The 18972-nt window shown below is 42.2% G+C and overlaps 1 protein-coding gene across 13 annotated transcripts in view; it reads left to right on the top strand.

Annotated features, from left to right (window-relative positions):
• The window catches only part of FGGY (FGGY carbohydrate kinase domain containing), a 378028-nt gene that overhangs the window by 249013 nt on the left and 110043 nt on the right, over positions 1 to 18972 (top strand). For all 13 annotated transcript variants that reach the window (XM_046663109.1, XM_046663101.1, XM_046663099.1 and 10 more), the window contains one exon: positions 13804 to 13865. In XM_046663109.1, coding sequence (XP_046519065.1) covers positions 13804 to 13865 — 62 coding nt within the window. The remainder of the gene's footprint in view (positions 1 to 13803; positions 13866 to 18972) is intronic.

The raw sequence follows: 18972 nt of genomic DNA, 5'->3' as shown, positions 1-18972 counted from the left end.
TTATGTTGCGAGGACAGTGAGACCCAGGCTCGGTTACCCAGCCGCACATTTACTATGTTATGTTGAAAGCATCTGTTTATGGTCTGATTCCCCTACCAGCTCTTCTAAATGTTAAGCCAAATTAAAAGTGATCTGATCCAAAGCTGGATGTGGATGCACATAATCATTACTTTCCACTTCTTAGTGTATTGCTACTTTATTCTTAGCTGCCTCAGTTCTCTTTCACAGTCGCTGGAAGCGCAGTAGATGGCTGGCTTCAAAGAGCGTGTTCTGTGCCTTTGCTCTTGTGCCAGGCCACAGAGATGGAGGAAAGGAGTTAGACCGCCATGAGTCCCTGGCTTTAAGGAGCTCACTGTAGGGAAGCTCAGTGAGTATAAAATAAATAACATCTGATTGGTCTTAATAACCAGTGCTAGAAAAGTTGAGAAGTAAGACATCATTGTGTACCTAAGGTGCGGAGGGACTGGAGTTTACATCCTCCTGTTTAAACTAGTGTCATGTATTTACACAACTGTCAACTTAAATATCCATTCCCTTTCTGTGACACATTGAAAATCCACTCCTGAAATACAGCCCTTTTCAACTCCACATCACGGTATAGTCACCCTTAGCAGACCCAGAACTCACCGAGGACACAACCCGGAGGCTATGTTTGTTTGTGTGTTCGTTTGTTTTTGTGAGGAAGTTTGGCTCTGAGCTAGCATCTGTGCCAGTCCTCCTCCATTTTGTACATGGGACGCTGCCACAGCGTGGCTTGATGAGCAGTGTGTAGGTCCGCACCCGGCGTCTGAACCTGCGAACCCCAGACTGCCACAGCAGAGTGCTCAAACTTAACTGCTGTGCCACTGGGCCGGCCCCAATCTGAGGCTTTTTAGCAAGAATAATGATCCAGTAAGCCAACTCTTTGTTCAGGGTGCATTGTCCATCGACAGGTTTTCAGACTTAAGTATGCACATTAAACATCTCTGTCAGTCTGGAAATGCTTTTGGCTCAAAGTTTGCTCTGTTGCTATGGATGTAAGCTGTCTCTGCCCAAACATTTTGACATACCTTTGTGGACAAGAATTGGTTATGCCTGTTTCCTGAACTTAAATTTATATTAAAAACGTGACTTCTTTTTTGCTATTAATAAAATCTTCATTATAGTCCACTATGGTTTTCGACAAGAGTCGTGAAAATTGTTGGGTAATTGATTTTGCACCACCAACCAATCCAGCTGCGTGCGGAGCTCCAGTTTGGGCAACTCTACACATATAGTTTCACTGGACATGTGGTTGAGACGTGATTGGCCCATGGGTCACAGAGTGAAATCTTAGGAAATCTAAAAGCTAGCGTATTTGGCAAAATCTAAATCAAGAACAAAATAGACTATCCAATAAAGTGTCAGTCCAGAGAGGCCAAGCAAAGAGAAAGAAACCGCCTAGAAAATGAGAATAACAATAACGACGAGATAATAACAATAATAATTGCCCCTTAGTGAGTATGTTTTCCTATGGGAAGGATTTATATACATAGTCTTGTTAATCCTTGAATAATATTCATAATAATCACAATGCCTAATATCTACTTTGAAGACTTATTTCCCAATCTCCATTCCAAGAGCCTTTCATGTACTGTCTCATTTAATCCTCTGAAAACCCCCATGAGATAGGTACAGCTATTATTATCCGTATTTTCCAGCTGGGTCACGGAAACCCAGGGTAGTAAGCACAGCCTGGAGAGAAGACTGGTGCGTTGTCACTAGCCATGGTTCCTTTGCCCTTCAACTTTCCTTTCCATTTACTTATTCTCATTTATTCTTTCGAGAATTCTGAGCTCTGGTTTCACAACATGCTGTCATATAGGACGCCATAAGAGGGAGGTCCATCTTTTTTGTTCTTTGTTTCATATGCACATCTTCTCTCATATGCCATGTCTGCAAGTGTCTGCTCCATTATTACCTTGTCCATAGTCTGTTCTAAACACGCATCATAGATACACCATCTGAAGCAGGAGAGAAGAGAAAGGAGATGAAAAAGGAAGTAAAGGAGGGGAAACGAGAGAAAAAAAGAAAAGAAACAAAAATTATCTGAACTCTAGATTTGAAAAATAGATACTTTGTCTCATTTTTCCAGTTAAATACAGATCTTCTATCACAAAGCAAATACTTCGTTTCAAGTATGTGAATAGACTGGTCTTTAAAAAATGTCCATCTGGTTAACTTGAGGATGAAGAAGATGGGGTGGAATGTGTCTGGCTCTGCAACCCCCGCACTTTCATCTGGTTGAGATTTGGGCTTGTTTTCCACTCATTCCAGGCTTGTGCCTCTGAGACGCGTTTCCTCTGAGAAGGGCACATACGCCCTCCCATGGGTGACTGACTTCAGTTCACCAGCACCCAACAAAGACTGGCACATGCTTGTTGATAATCTCTCCAGGATAGCTATGCAAAAGACCATGCTTTTTGCCCAGATTTTTCCACAGAATACCGATTCCTGCAGGCACTGCATCCAGATGCTGCAGCTCATTTCCAGCCGGACCTTAGCCATCCCTCTCTCCAAGAGCTCTTGTCTGTCTTCCTTGAAGTCATTTTTATTGGGATTAGCATTGGGTATGGAAGCCGAGACACATTCCCGAGCTGCCCCTGTGATGGCATTGGCTTTCTGGGATCACTGGACTTGGGTGGGGGGAGGGGGATGGTGGGTAGCTTTGAATTTCTCAAGCCCAGAATTTAAATTTGAACTTGAGCCACAGGGTCACAATGTAGCAAGTCACTTTGTGCTTCTGGAACTTTAGGATTTGTGCACTGAATGCCTCTCTGCCTCCTCCTTTATCGCCAATACTGCTCAGCCTGGGGCTGGCCTCAGGAGGACATCGGTGCTCTGTCAGTGGGGCATGAGGCACTCACAGTGCACGGCGCTGCCCAGGTTGTGCAGACAGTAATCTTGTCCCTTCAGTCACTCACTCGTGTAGTTGCTCTGGGCCAGGCAGGAATATTGTCACGTGATTCCTGTCCTCTAGTAGCTTTTCATCCAATGGGAAAGTGGGATATAGAGCTGATCATTATAATTTATTGTAGCACATAAAGTTGCTTGCACTACCCTGCAGCCTACTGGGGGTATCTGTTATGTGCCAAGCGCTTTTGGCACTACTTTAGTAAGATTCCATTTTACGTCTGGTCTGCACAGCGTGTCTGTGTGGTCTGTGCTGTTGTGTCAGTTTTACTAGCGAACAAATAGGCTCAGAGCAGTGAAGTAGCCTGGTGAAGGTCTCACGGTTCTAAGTGGGAGAGCCTTGATTCAAACCCAAGTTAGCTACCAGAAGCCCCGGATCTTTCCAGAGCTGGACCTGACTTTCGTGGAGCTGCATTTCTGACCTTTTCTTGCAGTCCTCTTGTAGACTCCTGGAGGAGAGGTTATTGTCAGTTAGTGTGACTTTCTCTTCAAGTATTTTGAAGCAAATGCAGCTGACGGCTTTGGAAGGCCCTGGAGAGAAACGCACGTGTGTCAGTAACTGATAGGCTCTCTGTGTAGACTTTGGTGTGTCCCCAGCATTTCACTTGGCTGACTGCACCGACTTCATGGATACAAAGGCTAGCGCTGCAGGAGCCAGAGCCGCAGCGTTCCCCATCCTGTCCGGGCTCCACTGTGTTCTTGTATACCCTGCTGGACTCCTTCACAGCTTCCCAATTACATTCTTGCTTCTAATCTTTCCCCCTCTAACCCCTATGTCTCAGTGAGGCCAGGCTGCTATCACGAAGTACCGTAGACAACGGAAATTTATTTCTCACAGTTCTAGAGGGTGGACGCCCAAGATCCGGGCGCCAGTGTGCTGAGGTTCTGGTGAGCGCCCTCTTCCGAATTGCAGAGGGCCAGCTTCTCCTCGTGTCTTCACATGGCAGAACGGGAGGACTCTGGGCTCCTTAGACCCTTGTAAGGACACTAATCTCATTTGTGAGGGCTCCACCATCATGACCTAATCACCTCCCTAAGTACCATCATGCTGGTGGTTAAGGTTTCAATGTATGAATTTGGGGGGGCACACTCAGTCCACAACACCCTCTCTAAAGATTGTGGCTAAAGCAGTCTTTCTAAAACTTAGACGTGACCCTGTCAACCTTGATAGCTCTCCAGTTCTCTCTAAACTCTTTGGGGTGACATTTATTTAGACAACCAGTATTTATTGAGTGCCTACTCTGTTCAAGGTACTGTTCTGAGTAAGAAAAAAGCAGTGAATAAAACAGCCTCTCTGTCCCCCATCCAAAGATCTGTCCCCTTATCAAGCTTACATTCTAACAAGAGGAGACAAGAAATACACAATAATGTGTAAAAGACAAAACAATAAATAAATAAATTTTATTTTATGGTTTAAGTTGTTAAAAATAATAGAAGATGAAATCTTGTGCATTCAGGTGAGCAATTTGCAATTTTAAATAAGGCAGTCAGAGATCTCATTGATGTGATGTTCAAACAATGAGCAAGGGAAGAGAGTCAGCCATTTGGAAACCTGAAGGAAGGACGTACCGGGCCAAGGGAGTACCCAGTGCAAAGATGCTGTGGGGTTTGCTGGCCTAGGGTATTAAAGAAATAGCAAGGAGTCCATGTGGTTGGAGCAGAGTGAACCAAATGAGAGTTGTAGGGAATAAGTTCAAAGAGGTAATGGGGGCTATATTACTGGCCACTGTAAGGATTTTGGCTTTTACTCTGAGTGAAATGGGAAGCCATTGGAGAGTAACGAGGACAGGAGAGAGATGATATGACTTAGGTTTTTAAAAGATCATTCTGGCTGCTGCCTGCTCCGTTGGGGATAAATTTGAGTGGGAGTCGGGGAGATGCAAGCAGGGAGACCAGAAACAGGCTATTGCAGTAATCCAGCAGAGAGATGAGGATGACAGCAGAGGAACTGGTAAAAACTGGTCAGATTTTTAGATATATTTTGAAAGCAGAGCCAACAGGATTTCCTGATGGATTGGCTGTGAAACGTGTGAAAAAGAGAGAGGTCAAGGTTTGCGAAGGATAGCACTGCTATCAATGGAGAAGATGGATTAGATGACAAGGAGGCAGCAGGAGGAAGGAGTCAAGAATTGCTCCCAGTTTTCTCACTGTAGTAACTGATACACTCCCTAAGTTGATCCTTCATTGTGTGTCTTCATCTTGGTAAAAAGCGCCATCGTTTATATCTTTATAAAAGCCAGAAAATTAGGATTAATTCTTGGCTCCTGCTTTTCCCTCTCTGCCCACATCCAATCCATCAAAAAAGTCCTATTAATTCTAACTCCAAAATGTATATCACCATCCATCTATTTTTCTTCATGTTCCCTCCCAGCACCATTGGCCAAAGCACCATTTCTCTGTCCAGGTCTACGTAAAGTGCATCTGTGTAGACAGCATATAGTCAGGTCTTGCTTTTCTGTAGTCAGAATTTCTGATTTTTACTCAGGATGTTTTAAGTCTGTACATTTAGTGTAGAGATAAATATGGTTGGATTTAGGTCTTCCATTTTGCTATTTGTTTTCTGTGGCCATTCTGTTTTTTCTTTCTCTGTCTCTTTTCTGCCATTTTGGGGATTATTTGGATATTTTTCCATTTTCAGAATTCCATTTTAATTTCCCTGTTTGTTTTTTAGGCATCAGTATTTGCTTTCTTTTTTAAATAATTTCTTTAGGAATTACAATAAATATTCTAAATTTTTCAGTCTACTTAGAGTGCATATAGTATAACTTCATGTAAAGTATAAAAAGCATTCACCTTCTAAGTTCCACCTATCCCCACCCCCAGCTCTTTATGCTGTCCTTGTAATGTGCGTGATATCTACATATGCTGTATACCCAATAATACAATCGTTGTTGTGTTATTGGCTTTAAATAGTGTCTTAGTCTTCTCAGGATGCCGTTACAAGGTCCCACAGACTGGGGTGGCTGAAACAATAGACATTTCTTTTCTTACAGTTTTGGAGGCTAGAAGTCCATGGTCAAGTGCTGGCAAATTCAGTTTCTGGTGAGAGCTCTCCTCCTGTTTTGTAGACAGCGGCCTTCTCACTGTGTCCTCACGTGGCCCTTCCTAGATGCCTGCAGGGAGAGAGCGAGCTTTGGTGACCTTTCCTCTTCTTCTAGGGACACCGATTCTATCAGATTAGGGCCCCACCCTTATCTCCTCCCGTCACCTTAATTACCTCCCTGAAGTCTCCATCTCCAAATGCAGTCACAGTGGGGCTGGGGCTTCAGCGTCTGAATTTTGGGAGGAGGCAATTCAGTCTACAACAAACAGTCACACCTATTTGAAAGAAATTCTGAGAAACAAGCATAATCTTTTCTATTTACCTACGTATTTTACCATTTCCATTGTTTTTTCTTTCTTTCTAAAATTTCAGTTTCCATTGGGTATTTCCCTTCGGCCTGAAGAACTTCCTTTAGCATTTCTTCCAGGTCTACTGTCAAAAAAAACAGCTTTCTTTTTTTTAAAATAAATTTATTTTACCTTCTATCTTGAAAGGTATTTTTTCTCAATGTAGAGTTCTTGGTTGACAGGACTTTTTTCCCTTTCAGCACTTCCGATGTCACTGTATTGTGTCCCAGCACCATCGTTTGTACTGTGCTTCTCCTGTGCATAGTGTCTTATATTTCTCTGACCACTGTCAAGATTCTCTCTTAACCTTTGGTTTTGTTGTAGTGTGCCCAGATGTGACGCTCTTTGGATTAATCCTTCTCCCAGGTTTGCCAAATTTCTTGCATTTGTAAATTGCTGTCTTTCACTAAGTTTGGAAAATGTTCAGCATTTATTTCTTTAAATATCTTTTCTGCCCCATTTGCTTTTATTCCTCCTACTGTGACTCCAATTACACATATTTGAGAACTTTGTCTACTGTCCCACATGCTGCTGAGGGATTCTGTTTTATTCTCAATATTTATCTCTTTCTCTCCTTTTCTCTCTTTCAATTAGATACTCTTTATTGGTCTGTTTTCAAGTTTATTGACTCTTTTGTCTGTCATCTCCAATCAGCTGAGGGGCCCATCCACTAAGTATTTATTTCAGATGTTGTATTTATCAATACTAGAATTTCCATTTTTTGATGGTTTATTTCTTTGCTATTTCCTATCTGTTTATTAATTAGGAGAATATTATCCTTTGTATCCTTAAGCATTGTTAACCTACTGAACTCTTCTACTTCTAGCATCTGTGTCATCTCTGAGTCATTGTGCACTAAATGGCTTTTCTCTGAAGTGTGGGTTCCATTTTCCTGTTTCTCCATATGTCTAATAATTTTGGGTCACATCTTGAACATTGTGATTGATATATTGTAGAGACACTGGATGACTTTTTTTTCTCTGAAGAATATGGTTTTTGTTTGTTTTTAAGGGGTAGTTTATTTGGCTGAATTCAAAGTCCAAGTTTTGTCTCTCCTGTGATGGGCAGCTACTGAAATCTCTGCTGAGTTCTTTCAGCTGTAGCTGGACTACTTATAATGTACTTCAGAGGACACCCAGGGATTAGGGCAGTGTTTGAATGCATAGTGTTGAGCTCCCTTTCTATGTCTCTCTCCTCACTGATCTCCCCCCACCCCTTACTTTCTAGCTGCTATGGTTGCCTTGAACTCTGATCTCTCATTTTTTAACTAGGAAGGCTGCATATTTCTATCTGCATATTAGCTATCCTGCATGGCATTGATTGGGGCCTTCCCTCAGGCAAAACTCGGTGAAATCAGGAAACACACGTAGTACTGTTTTTTCTTTCCACATGTCTACTCCTGTCCAGTTTCTACCTAGTTTTGGTCACTTTTCAGTGTCTTCAGAGAATTATTTCAAATATATTGATCAGCATTTACAATTGTCATCTGTGGGAGAATGGTATGATATGAGCTATTCAACCAGTATAAGAAGTGGAACCCCTGAATGATTCTTGTAAAGTAAGTAAGATTACTTTACTCCCCTGATTGAAGTCCTTCCATCTTCCCATTGTGCTTAAAATAAAGTCTAAGCCTTAGCCACAGCCTGCTTGATTGACCACTTTCTAACTCTTTATCCTCGTTTTACACAACTTTCCTACTTGCTTACTCCAGTCTAATTTCACTGGACTCCTGTCAATTCCTAGGGCATAGGAAGCTCTTCCTTACTACAGAATCCTCGCATTTGTTATTCTCTTTACTTGGAGATTATTGGTTCTTTTTTTTTTTTCATGTCTTAGCTTAAATTTCACCCTGTCTCCTCTGAATCCTCTATCTAAAATCGATGTCCTTATTACAGTAACCCATTTTATCTCCTTCCAAGCACTAATCACTCTCTCTAATTATTATACTTATTTGTTGACTGTATATTTCAATAGAATGTAATTTCCATGTGGACAGAAATGACATCTATCTTAATTGCTACTGAATTCCCTGTGCTCGGTTACTGTGATTAGAACAGAGTAGGTGTTCAATTACCATTTGTTGACTCTATAAAGGCCTTTATCCATCTAGACTCTATTTGAATTTTGGCATGCCCATTTTCCACTCCCAGGCAGAGCTTTGTAAGAGCTTTGAGAGAGCTTTTATTTATCTTTGTGTCCTGAATTATTAGAATGATGCCTAGCACAAGATAGCCATATATCACATTAGTTTCATGAATAAATGAACTAATTAACAAACTGTAAAAATGCACAAAGTTACCAACTTGGGTGGCGAATGAAACAGACTAAACAAGCTCTGCGTTAAAGCAGAATTTATCAACTTGTAAGTGAAACTGTTCCATGTAAATCTAATATTAAAGTTGTAAAAAAGAAAACCCATCATTTATATTTTTTTCCAGGAAAAAGTTGTTATTCTTAGGAACCATTTGGTATTGAAACCCACAATCCTTTCCAGCAGCATAAAAGAAATTGTCTGTGTTTTCTTCTTTCATTAGATTTTCATGAGAATTTCAAGGCTGGAAAAACTCAGGCAAAATGTTTTTGCTTTGAGATAAGAAAAGTAGATAAGTAAAGAGCTGAAATAGCTTATATGAAAAAAGTGACATTATAGATAGAAGCAAATGGAAAAAAGTCAGTTTTGACAAGTAGTGAGCGTGTCTCTGAGCCTAATGATTTCTTTACTCTATTTACAAAGCAAAGTAAAAGACAGCCTCAAGGCTGATACATAAAACTTATTTTAATAGAGAAAACCCATCATGCTATAAGATAGCTTTTATTAGTAAAATGATCATAGAACCTAAAATTCTTAAATTCTGGTTGCTTTTGTTGCCTGTGAACTCTTTGGCCACAGTTTTGATATCTCAGGCAATGCCATTCTCTATAATTTTACAAACACTTGACTGTTTGTCATATTAACTGATTAAGTGTTTTAGAGAAAGAATTAGAAATGGTCTCCTCCAAGGTCACAGCCTGAGCTCTCAGAAGCCCTCGACTGTGCTCTCTCTGCCGTATCAGGTCAAAAACTCAAATGCCCAAAGCAGTCAGACAGAGAGCATGAAGGATGAACAGACTAAGCAAAGAAATGTTTTTCACTTCCACAGAGAGCCTTTCTTTCACCTCATAGAACTCTAGGGCTGAATTCCATGTTCCCTCCTTTGACAGGGAGAGGGGCGTAGAGAAATGGACCTTAACCAAAGTAAAACATTAGTGCCATCGTGATAAACAGATGAACTCTGGTGTCTGTGTGGGGAATGGCAGGGAGGAGAGGTGCCTTTTACAGACTGAAGGTCGCAGGCCTGTCTGAAGGCATCGGTCACCTGCTGATTCTTGCCATGGGGTTATGGGTGGCCAGTGTCTTTCATTCACCAATTCTTCAAGAGAAATCAAAATCTGGATTTTAAGGGAAATCTCTCAATTTTAAAGTATTGGCTCATTTTTTAAAACATTGTATGCCCCAAATAAAATACATCTGTGGGCCAGATGCCACAACATACTACCCGTTTATGAAATATTGCATTTCTATCTTCCCATGTTCCAAATGCAGATGCCACCTTTATAAGGAAGGGCCTAGAAATCCAACCCTAGCTATGTATTATAAGGTGGCCTCTCCCTCTAGATCTGGACCTAAAAGCCATCCTGAGGATCTGTCTCTATCCAGCTCAAGCTTCCTGCCTATCCAGATAGTCTGTAGACTTTTCTGCCTACCCTGCCAGCGCCTGCTCTCAGAGCTGAAATCTAGGAAGATAGAGGAAACAAGAAAATAGTCATAGCACTAGACTAACCCTGTACATTTCTAAGACAACCACTTGGCAGATACAATCATTGTGGTCAAACTGGTTATTTCGCTGGAAAGCAAATAACCACTAAGGGGACACTGTGTCCTTCTGTGCTGTGCTAAACACGCTGGAGCACAGGACGCAAATAGAGAGACCAACGCCAGGAGGGCACTCTGGGCTTTGGAAACGAATGCTCAGGTAGTTGACAAACTGGCTTGTTCTTTGCTAATCAGGGCGGACCTTTACCACCAGATGCTGTGAAAAACAAAAAGTGCAGCTGACCATTCGAGACCCTGTTCTTCCAACCATTTTGACCCTTTTGATGGTACCCCTGTCTTTTTAATAATCGATTTTATGAACAGAAAGCCACCTACATACCAGGCAATTACCACAACCTTCCCTGCAGAGCATATTTTCTTATCCCATTTTACAGTTGCAGGAGATGAGGCTCTCAGAGGTCAAGTAACTTGAGTAACTTGACCTCTCAAGTAACTTGTTACTTAGAGTTCTCCAGAAGTGGGGACATGCCACGCCACGCAGGGCCACATGGGAAGCGCGAGGCCTGTTGCTAGTTGCCTGGTCCCTGGCGCTGGGGTGATGAGCAGGGAAATCTTGGCCCATACAGGAGTGGTGGGGAGGCGGGCTTTGGATTAGTCAGTTCGCATGTTGCAGGCATGATCAGGGGTGAGCTGAGTCTTTTACTATCTCTAGGAATTGGCCAGCCCTGGAGGGACACAGTCTCTCCAGAGTCAATAAGCCTTCAGATATCAGAGCGTCAGAAAAACAGAAAATGAAAAGACATGATTAATATGGCCACATTTCCTTTTCTTTCTTTTTTTTTTAAAGAAAGTAGTGCTTTATTTATTTATTTATTTATTTGCAGGGGAAGATTTGCCCTAAGCAAATTTGCCAATCTTCCTCCTTTTTTCTTCCTTCCCCCCTCCCCCTGCCCACAGAGTCCCAGTACATGGTTGTGTATAGTCGTAGGGTCTTCTGGCTCTTTTATGTGAGCTGCTGCCACAGTGTGGCTAATGACAGACAAGTGGTGTAGTTCCAGCCCCAGAAACTGAACCCAGGCCACCGAAGCAGAGCATGGCGAACTTTAACTGCTAGGCCATCAGGGCCAGCTCCACATTTTCTTTTCTTAGACACAAAAGTTCAAAGTCATCCTTGGCTCTGATTTACTTATATTCTGTAACTGGCTAGTCACTAAATTTGTTTTATTTTCTTTAAAGTGTATCTCATTCGTTCATTCATTCGCGATGCTAACATTGTTGTAGGCACTGGGGAGTGGGTAATAATGAGACTCTTGATTGAAAAGAGCTCAGCGTATAGGCTAAAGTAGTACCTTGTCTGAGTTTCCTGCTCTCTATACCTGGTCATCTTTCTGTCTTGCATCCCCTACCAGACTAGTTTTTCTTAAATTTTCATCATTTTTCTCCTCAAATCAGAATAATTTCATATAGCCTCTAATCCAATAAATCTACAAACACTTATCTGGTTTTCGAGACCCACTGCATGTCCCCGGCCTCCTCATTCATCCAATGTTTCCACCACTTCATTTATTCTGTAATTTAATATACAGTTACCCAGTGTGTGCCCTGTACAAATAGACACAAATGTAAAGTGTGTGGTAAGTGCCACCAGGAAGTACATGGTACTCTGTGGCCTGTGCTTCCATTACGGTTTGTGCCTCCTACATTTATTCAATAAGTATTTATTGAGCACCTGTGATATACCAGGCACAGGGCTTGACCAGCCTCCTTGCCGTCCACAGCCACACACACAGATCTTTCTGTCCTTATATCCCTGCTCATCACAACCTCCCCTCTGGCCTCCAGTCCTTACTCCTCTAAATTCCGCCTGTTCTTGGCCTCTGAGCTGAAGCCTCACCCTCCACAACTAGATAAAAATTGCCAAATTATTGACCTCTTCCTCTGTGCTCCTATGTATTGTATGTGTTGTATTTCTTATCTTCCACTGTGTTCCCAAGCCTGGACACAGCACCGAGGCATCAGGCTTGCAGTGAACTCTGAATAGCTGCCTTCCTGCATGTAGCACACGTGCTGGGTTCCATGCTTCCTCCTGGATGCTCAATTAAGTTCCCTTCTCTGAACTCCGAAAGTGCTTCCCATAGAAATTAGTGTCAAATCAAGTCATGCCGTTAGCCGTCACTGATGCAAACTCTCCGAGGTCCAGCATGTGCCTCGTCACAGTAACCCAAAGCTGAACCTGGAGGAAGTCAACATTCAAAACTTACATCGGGGCTTTTTCCCCGTTGAAATGACCAGTTGCTTTGGTATTATTTTGAAACATTTCTGCCAAACTTGACAAATGGAATTCAACAGCTCACAATATACCTGGAAGTTTAGTGGACAGTATGGCATAGGAGTTAAGAACAGGGACTTGAGATGCAGAGAGACCTCAGTTTGAGAGGTCTCCGCATCTGTCACTTACTCCTCTGTGACCTTGGGTAAGTTCTCTAATCTCTTTTAGTCCCAGTTTTCTCATCTCCATAGTGGAGAATAGCATCTTTTTCATAAAATTTTAGCTTAGCTTAGCATTGATATGTTGTAAATGAGTCAATAAACTTTAGGTGATATTATTTATGCTGTTGTTGGCCTTATGGAAGACACTCTGTATGTCCCAGCGATCTGGTTTTTAAAGGAGGCTGGGGGAGGACAGGGGAGGTTATTGAGGCTCAGAGCAGTTAAGTGATTTGCACAAAGTCACACAGCTAGTTAGTATCAGAACCGGAATCTGCACCCAGCCTCTGTGGCTCCAGAAGAAATTCTCTTCCTCTTTACAACCCCAGCTCTCAGGAAACATGCACAAAGGGACTATCTCCATGAGGCCAAAATAACCAGTTGGTTCATAGTTGGAATGAAAGTAAATCGGTCAGATTGGTTGTTCTTGAGTCCTAGAGCCTCACGTAAAGCTTGAGAAAATACACAGATTAGGTTCAGGGACTTCAGCCCAGTGTGGGTGTGTTTCAGCCAGTGGAGTAAAAGCGTGGGGAAGCTCTTCTCTTCCTGATGCATATTGCGAATCATTTTCTTGAGAGCTAGCAAGTGGATAAGGAATAAAGACCCAGCCATGGGATTTCACAGGAGAAGCTGCCGTCTGCAGAGCTGACAGTCCTGTCCTTGCAGAGCCACCTCCCCGTTTCCATGTGATGACTTTTCAACAGTGGGTCCCTGACAGCTCTGGGCGACTCTTTCTTTTTACCTGGGACTCCCACCTCATCATCTCTTTCACTGAACCTCTCCATTAGTAAGACTCAGTGAGCAGTTGGAGTCTGACCTGCCCTGGGGAGAAGCCTGGCTTAGGAAACAGCGTGAGGCAGAGCTTGGTGCTCCAACACCTGGCTTCCCACCACTGCTTTGAGTTGCCCTCCTTCTTGGCCCTGATAGTACCTGCTGCTACCAGTTCAGCCTTGGGAGTTCCAATGCCTGCTACTCTTCTCTTTAAACTTCTTTGTTTTACAAATCCAAAAGGCCACACTAGGTTAAGAAAGCTAGATTTCTGAAAGCTGAGATGCTCTTGCTGAGTTAACATTTTATCATTTTTAGATCCTCTGTGGACAAAGAGTTGAAAGAAATAGATATCATAATAGATCTTTTTCTCAGAGAAACTATAAAATTGACCCGTCTCTCTTGTTTTTCAGATAGACCATATGGTACAGGGCCATGCTGCCTTCCCTGAACTGCAAGCCAAGGCCGCCGCCAGGTACCTGCCCTCCCTCCCCCACAGTCCATGAGGGTGCACAGGGGCACTAACTTTAGGCTCCTGTGTGAGTCTCCGGTCCTGTGGGCAGTGAAAATGCCTGGTAGTCCTTGGTGATAAGATAGGCATCTGAATGATCCAGAACATGCATGTATTGATTTCTAAGAGAACTCAAAGAGCCTAGAGGTCCCCCAAGAACTTGCCAGGGACCACAGGTGAGACACTCTGATACAGAAGGAAGAGCATGGATTTTGGAGTCAAAACTTGTTGGGTTCAAATCCAGTTTTTCTCTTTACTAGCTGTGTGACCTTGGGCAAATTACTCAACCTTGTTAAGCCTACCTCTTCATCTATAAAACCAAGGATAATAACTGATATGAGTGATTTCCAGGATGTGTTGTTAAGTGAAAAAGGCAGAGTACAAAGGAGTGTTTATAGTATGCTCCCTTTCGTGTAAAAAGAAGGCAACATAAGAAAATATATGTGTATCTGCTCATCTGTGCAAAAGAAATACAGGAAGTTTAAACGAGAAACTGAGCTTGGTTACTATAGGGGGTAGGTGGGAATGGGTTGGAAAGAAGAGAGGAATGGGAACAGGGTGGAAGCAGGGAGCAACCCGTCTCTGAGTATACCTCTTCATGTAACTCTAACTCTTAGAACCGTGGTCATGCTTCATGCCCCCCTGAGCACAAGTAGAATATAGACAGATAGATGGATACCAGGATATATGTGGGTGGTGGAGTTGGGCAATGAAATACAAACAGTAAAAAATGAGCCTGTTGTATTAATAATAAATAACATAGCCACACTAAATGGGGTTGGGTAAGAAAAGAACTAAGCTAAGTAACTTTGAGAAAGAATATTTTGACAGTATGCTGTATGGCTGAAGATAAAAATAAGTGTACATAAATATTATATGCTAATTACCAGATTTGTTTTTCATAGATGTGTGGGTTAGCTATTCTGAGAACCCTTTATGTGTATACCACAGTTGAGCAAATAAATACATACACTGTGGATAATGAGGGCCAGCTTTCCCGCAAAGAGGAATGAGGAGGGTTAGAATGAGCCCTATGGTAATGGATGGAAATCAGAAGTATCAGTATCAACTGGTGATTTTAAATATATATATATATATATATATATATATATATATATATATATATAGCTGGATATAAATAGAAGTAAATATAGCTACGTATATTTGTGAGTATACATACATATATTCTATGGCTCTCTCTGCTGAGATGGCCTAGAAGCAATGACACCCTAGTCGCAATGTACACACCTAGCACCCAGGTCTTGGTTTCTAAATACCATTCTCCTTGTTCTTCAGTAGAAGTAGTCAGGACTTCAAGACTTCTTGGAAAAAACAGCCGATTCCAGGGCTAGGGTAGGGAAAATACATGAATATTTTGTGATGCCAGAAAGCAAGGAGATACTTCAAAAGAAACTGTGGAAGTACACAGGAGCTAACGTTAACAATCTCTCAATGGCCTAATTGGGGACAATTTGATCAGCAGAATAAATGATAGTATAAAATAACTCTGTGATGCCATACCAACATAAGTAAATAATTGAAGAAATAAATAAATAGGAAAGAAGGCACAATGTTCCTGTCCACTGTAAGTACAATGGACTTAAAATTAGTAAATGTAGAATAAATAATGGGAATAGAAAATCATCGTTAGGCAAACACCACAGTAATGATTATTGCAGGTAATAATCGTCAATAGATGCTAAAATTAGTGAGTGAGAGTATGATGTCCAGCAGGATATTTGCATAGTCCCACATTATCTTACCACAAGATATGCTTACTAATATAAAAGGAAAAATAGTTACTTCACAGTGGAGAAGTCTGGCAGTCAATACCTTACCTATGTAATAAAAGTTAACAATACTGGCAATAAGACACATCAACATCATAAACCCCTTTTCATGATGCACTGAGAAGGGCACACCATCATTTCTGTGATATTCTTGCCAAAAATGCATGACCTCAATGTAAACATGAGAAAACATGAGACAAACCCAAACTGAGGGACATTCTATAAAATTATTAGCCTATATGCTTCAAAAGAAGATTATGAAACTTAAAGAGTTACTCAAGAATTGTCCCAGACTGGAGGAGACTAAGGAGATGTTACAACTAGAAAGAATGTAGTATCATGAATTAAATCCTGGACCAGAAAAAGGACATTAGTGTGGAGAAACTGTCAAAATTCGAATAGGTTTGTAGATTAGTTAATAGTATTGTAGAAAGATCTCATCAAGATGGCGGTGTAAGCAGACTCTGAACTCATCTCCTCCCATGAACACAACCAGGTTACAACTATTGTTGGAAAAATTACCCTGTATAGAAAACTGAAAACTGGATAAAAAGAGCTCCCACAACAAGGGACAGTTTTGACTAAGGTGGAAGGGGCAGAAATTCCTGTTGGAGAGAGAAAAGCCACCTTTTGGAGCAGCAGAGTTTCTCAGCCAGCCAGGTGGGAGCCACCCTAAGGTACACAGCCCTGCCTGGAGGAGTGAGGTCCGGAGCGGGGTCCGATACTGCTATAAGCGTCCTTCAGATGCAGCCCAACTGAGACGAGGATCTTATTATCTGGCTTTGCTGGCTAGTAACTGCAGCAGGGAATACCCCCAGAAAAGTTATCAGACAAAAGCTGAAAAGACCCTGGTCTTGAAGTGCCCACAGACAAACTCACCCATCTCAGCAACCTAAAATCACCAGAGAGAAGGCTGACAGTCCTTTGGTGAAAAGAGACTCACCTGGTGGGCTCTGGGGGGTATCTTGGTGAGAGGAGGGACCTCTCCAGAGACTGAGACATTGGTGGGGGCCATTGTTCTGACCTGGCCCAGGCATGCTGACACAGACCCCAGTGGACGCCATTGAGGTTCTCCCCCTGGCCTGTTAGCCCAGGGGGCTGCCACACCCACTAGAGCACAGATTTAATCCAGTTCATCCAGGGCAGGCAGCCCACCCTAGGGACCCACCCTGCCCAACAGCAAGCCCTCAGGCTACTTGTCAGCCTACATTGACTGGATGCCTTGATCCTCTACAGGCAGGTGAGTGTGTCTGCCTCTGTGGGGCAGGGCCTGTGTGAGGACCAGGTGAACTGTAGGGGGCATTGGTGGAGAGGTGGGGGCACCTGCAGTGGGGCATCAGGGTACTCTCCAGGAGATTAGGAAGCATGCACAGACCAGGACTGTCTTGATGGTGTCTGTGGTCCTGTGGGGGGTGAGGCTCATCAGCTGCAGAAGACCTGTGCTTCACAAATAGCCATAAAAAGCATCAGTCCCACCTTCCAAAGCCTGAAACAATTGAGTTCCCCCATGCCTAGGGCCAGCCCACTCAGCTGCACTCCTAAGAGAACTGACAACAGCCTTGTGGGCCTGAGGCCTAGAGGAACTATAAGCCCCTGAGCCTAGCAACCAGCTATACTGGGTACCTACCCAAGTAACAAGAAAACTGCAACAAGAGTGTGCTGTTAGACCTTGTAGCCAATGGTGCTGAGGCTCCTCAAACCAGATTTACAAACAGCTGGCCAGGGAAGGAAAGGCTGGACTCCCTGGGTACCTGCATTAAGAAAAACCCTGCCACAGCAGAAGGACACAAGTAGCCCACAAAGGTCTTTTGGACTAGTGACAAGAGGGAAGCACACTGCTGAGCCTCAAAAGGCATCTCTTACATAAGGCCACTTCTCCAAGATCAGGAGATATAGCTGACTCACCTAATATAAGGAAATAAGCAAAGAGAAAGAGGCATAATGAGGAGACAAAGGAATACAATTCCAAGCAAGGGAACAGGACAAAACCCCAAGAAAAGGACCAAATAAAACAGAAACAAGCGACCTACCCAACAAAGAGTTCAAACAAAATCTCATAAAGATGGTAACATATATTGGGAGGAGACTGGATGAACACAGTGAGCTCATCAACAAAGAACTGGAAAATATAAAAAAGAACCAATCAAGAAAGAAGAATGCAATACTGGAAATGAAAGTTCACTAGAGGGACTCAATAGCAGAGTAGAGGAAACAGAAGAATGGATCAGTGAGCTAGACAAAAGACTAGAGGAAAACACCCAAGCAGAACAGAAAAAAGAAAAAGGAATTAGACAGAATGAGAACAGTCTAAGGGAACTTTGGGAGAATATCAAGCATACTAACATTCATATTATAGGTGTCCCAGAAGGATAAGAGAGAGACAAAGGGGCAGAAAATTTATTGGAAGAAGTAATAGATGAAAATTTTCCTAATCTACAGAAGGAAACAGACATTCAAGTACAGGAAGCACAGAGAGCTCCAAACAAACTAAGCTCAAAAAGGCCCACACCAAGGCACATTATAATTAAAATGTCCAAAATTAAACATAAAGAGAGAATCCTAAAAGCAGCAAGAGAAAGGCCAGAAGTGACATACAAGGGAAAGCCCATCAGGCTATCAGTGGACTTCTCAGCCAAAACCCTACAGGCGAGAAGAGAAGGGCATGACGTATTTAAAGTGCTAAAAGGAAAAAACCTACAGCCAAGAATACTCTATCCCTCAAGGTTGTCATTCAGAAGGGAGGGAGAGATAAAGAGCTTCCAAGACAAGCAAAATTTAAAGGAGTTTATCACCAAGAAACCAGTTCTACAAGAAATGCTGAAGGGATTTATTTAAGAGGGAAAGTGATGACCACAAATACAGATTAAAAAATTATCAAAAAAAATGACCCCCGCCAAAAAAGCCATGCAATAAAGTCACTGGTAAAGGTAAAAATATACTAAAGCTAGCAGATCAACCACCTGTGAAGATAAGATGAAGGTTAAAAGACAAAAGTACTAAAATTACCTATTTCAATGATAAGAGGGTAATGGATAGCCACACACAAAGCAAGAGATTAGGTATTATTTCAAAAACATAAAATGCGGGAGGAGGGGAGTGTAAAAGTAGAACTTTTAGAAAGAGGTTAAGCTAAAGAGTCTATCAACTCGATATAGACTGTTATATACATAGAATATAATATAGGTTCCTCATGGTAATCACAGATCAGAAACCTATAATAAGTAAGCACAAAAGTAAGACAAAAGAAATCAAACATATTACTGAGGAAAGCCATCAAACCA

This window comes from Equus quagga, chromosome 5 (genome assembly GCF_021613505.1).
Source record: "Equus quagga isolate Etosha38 chromosome 5, UCLA_HA_Equagga_1.0, whole genome shotgun sequence".
In the NCBI taxonomy this organism is placed as follows: Eukaryota; Metazoa; Chordata; class Mammalia; order Perissodactyla; family Equidae; genus Equus; species Equus quagga.
The sequence above is the reverse complement of the archived record's forward strand: the minus strand, read 5'-3'. Positions and strand labels throughout refer to the sequence as shown.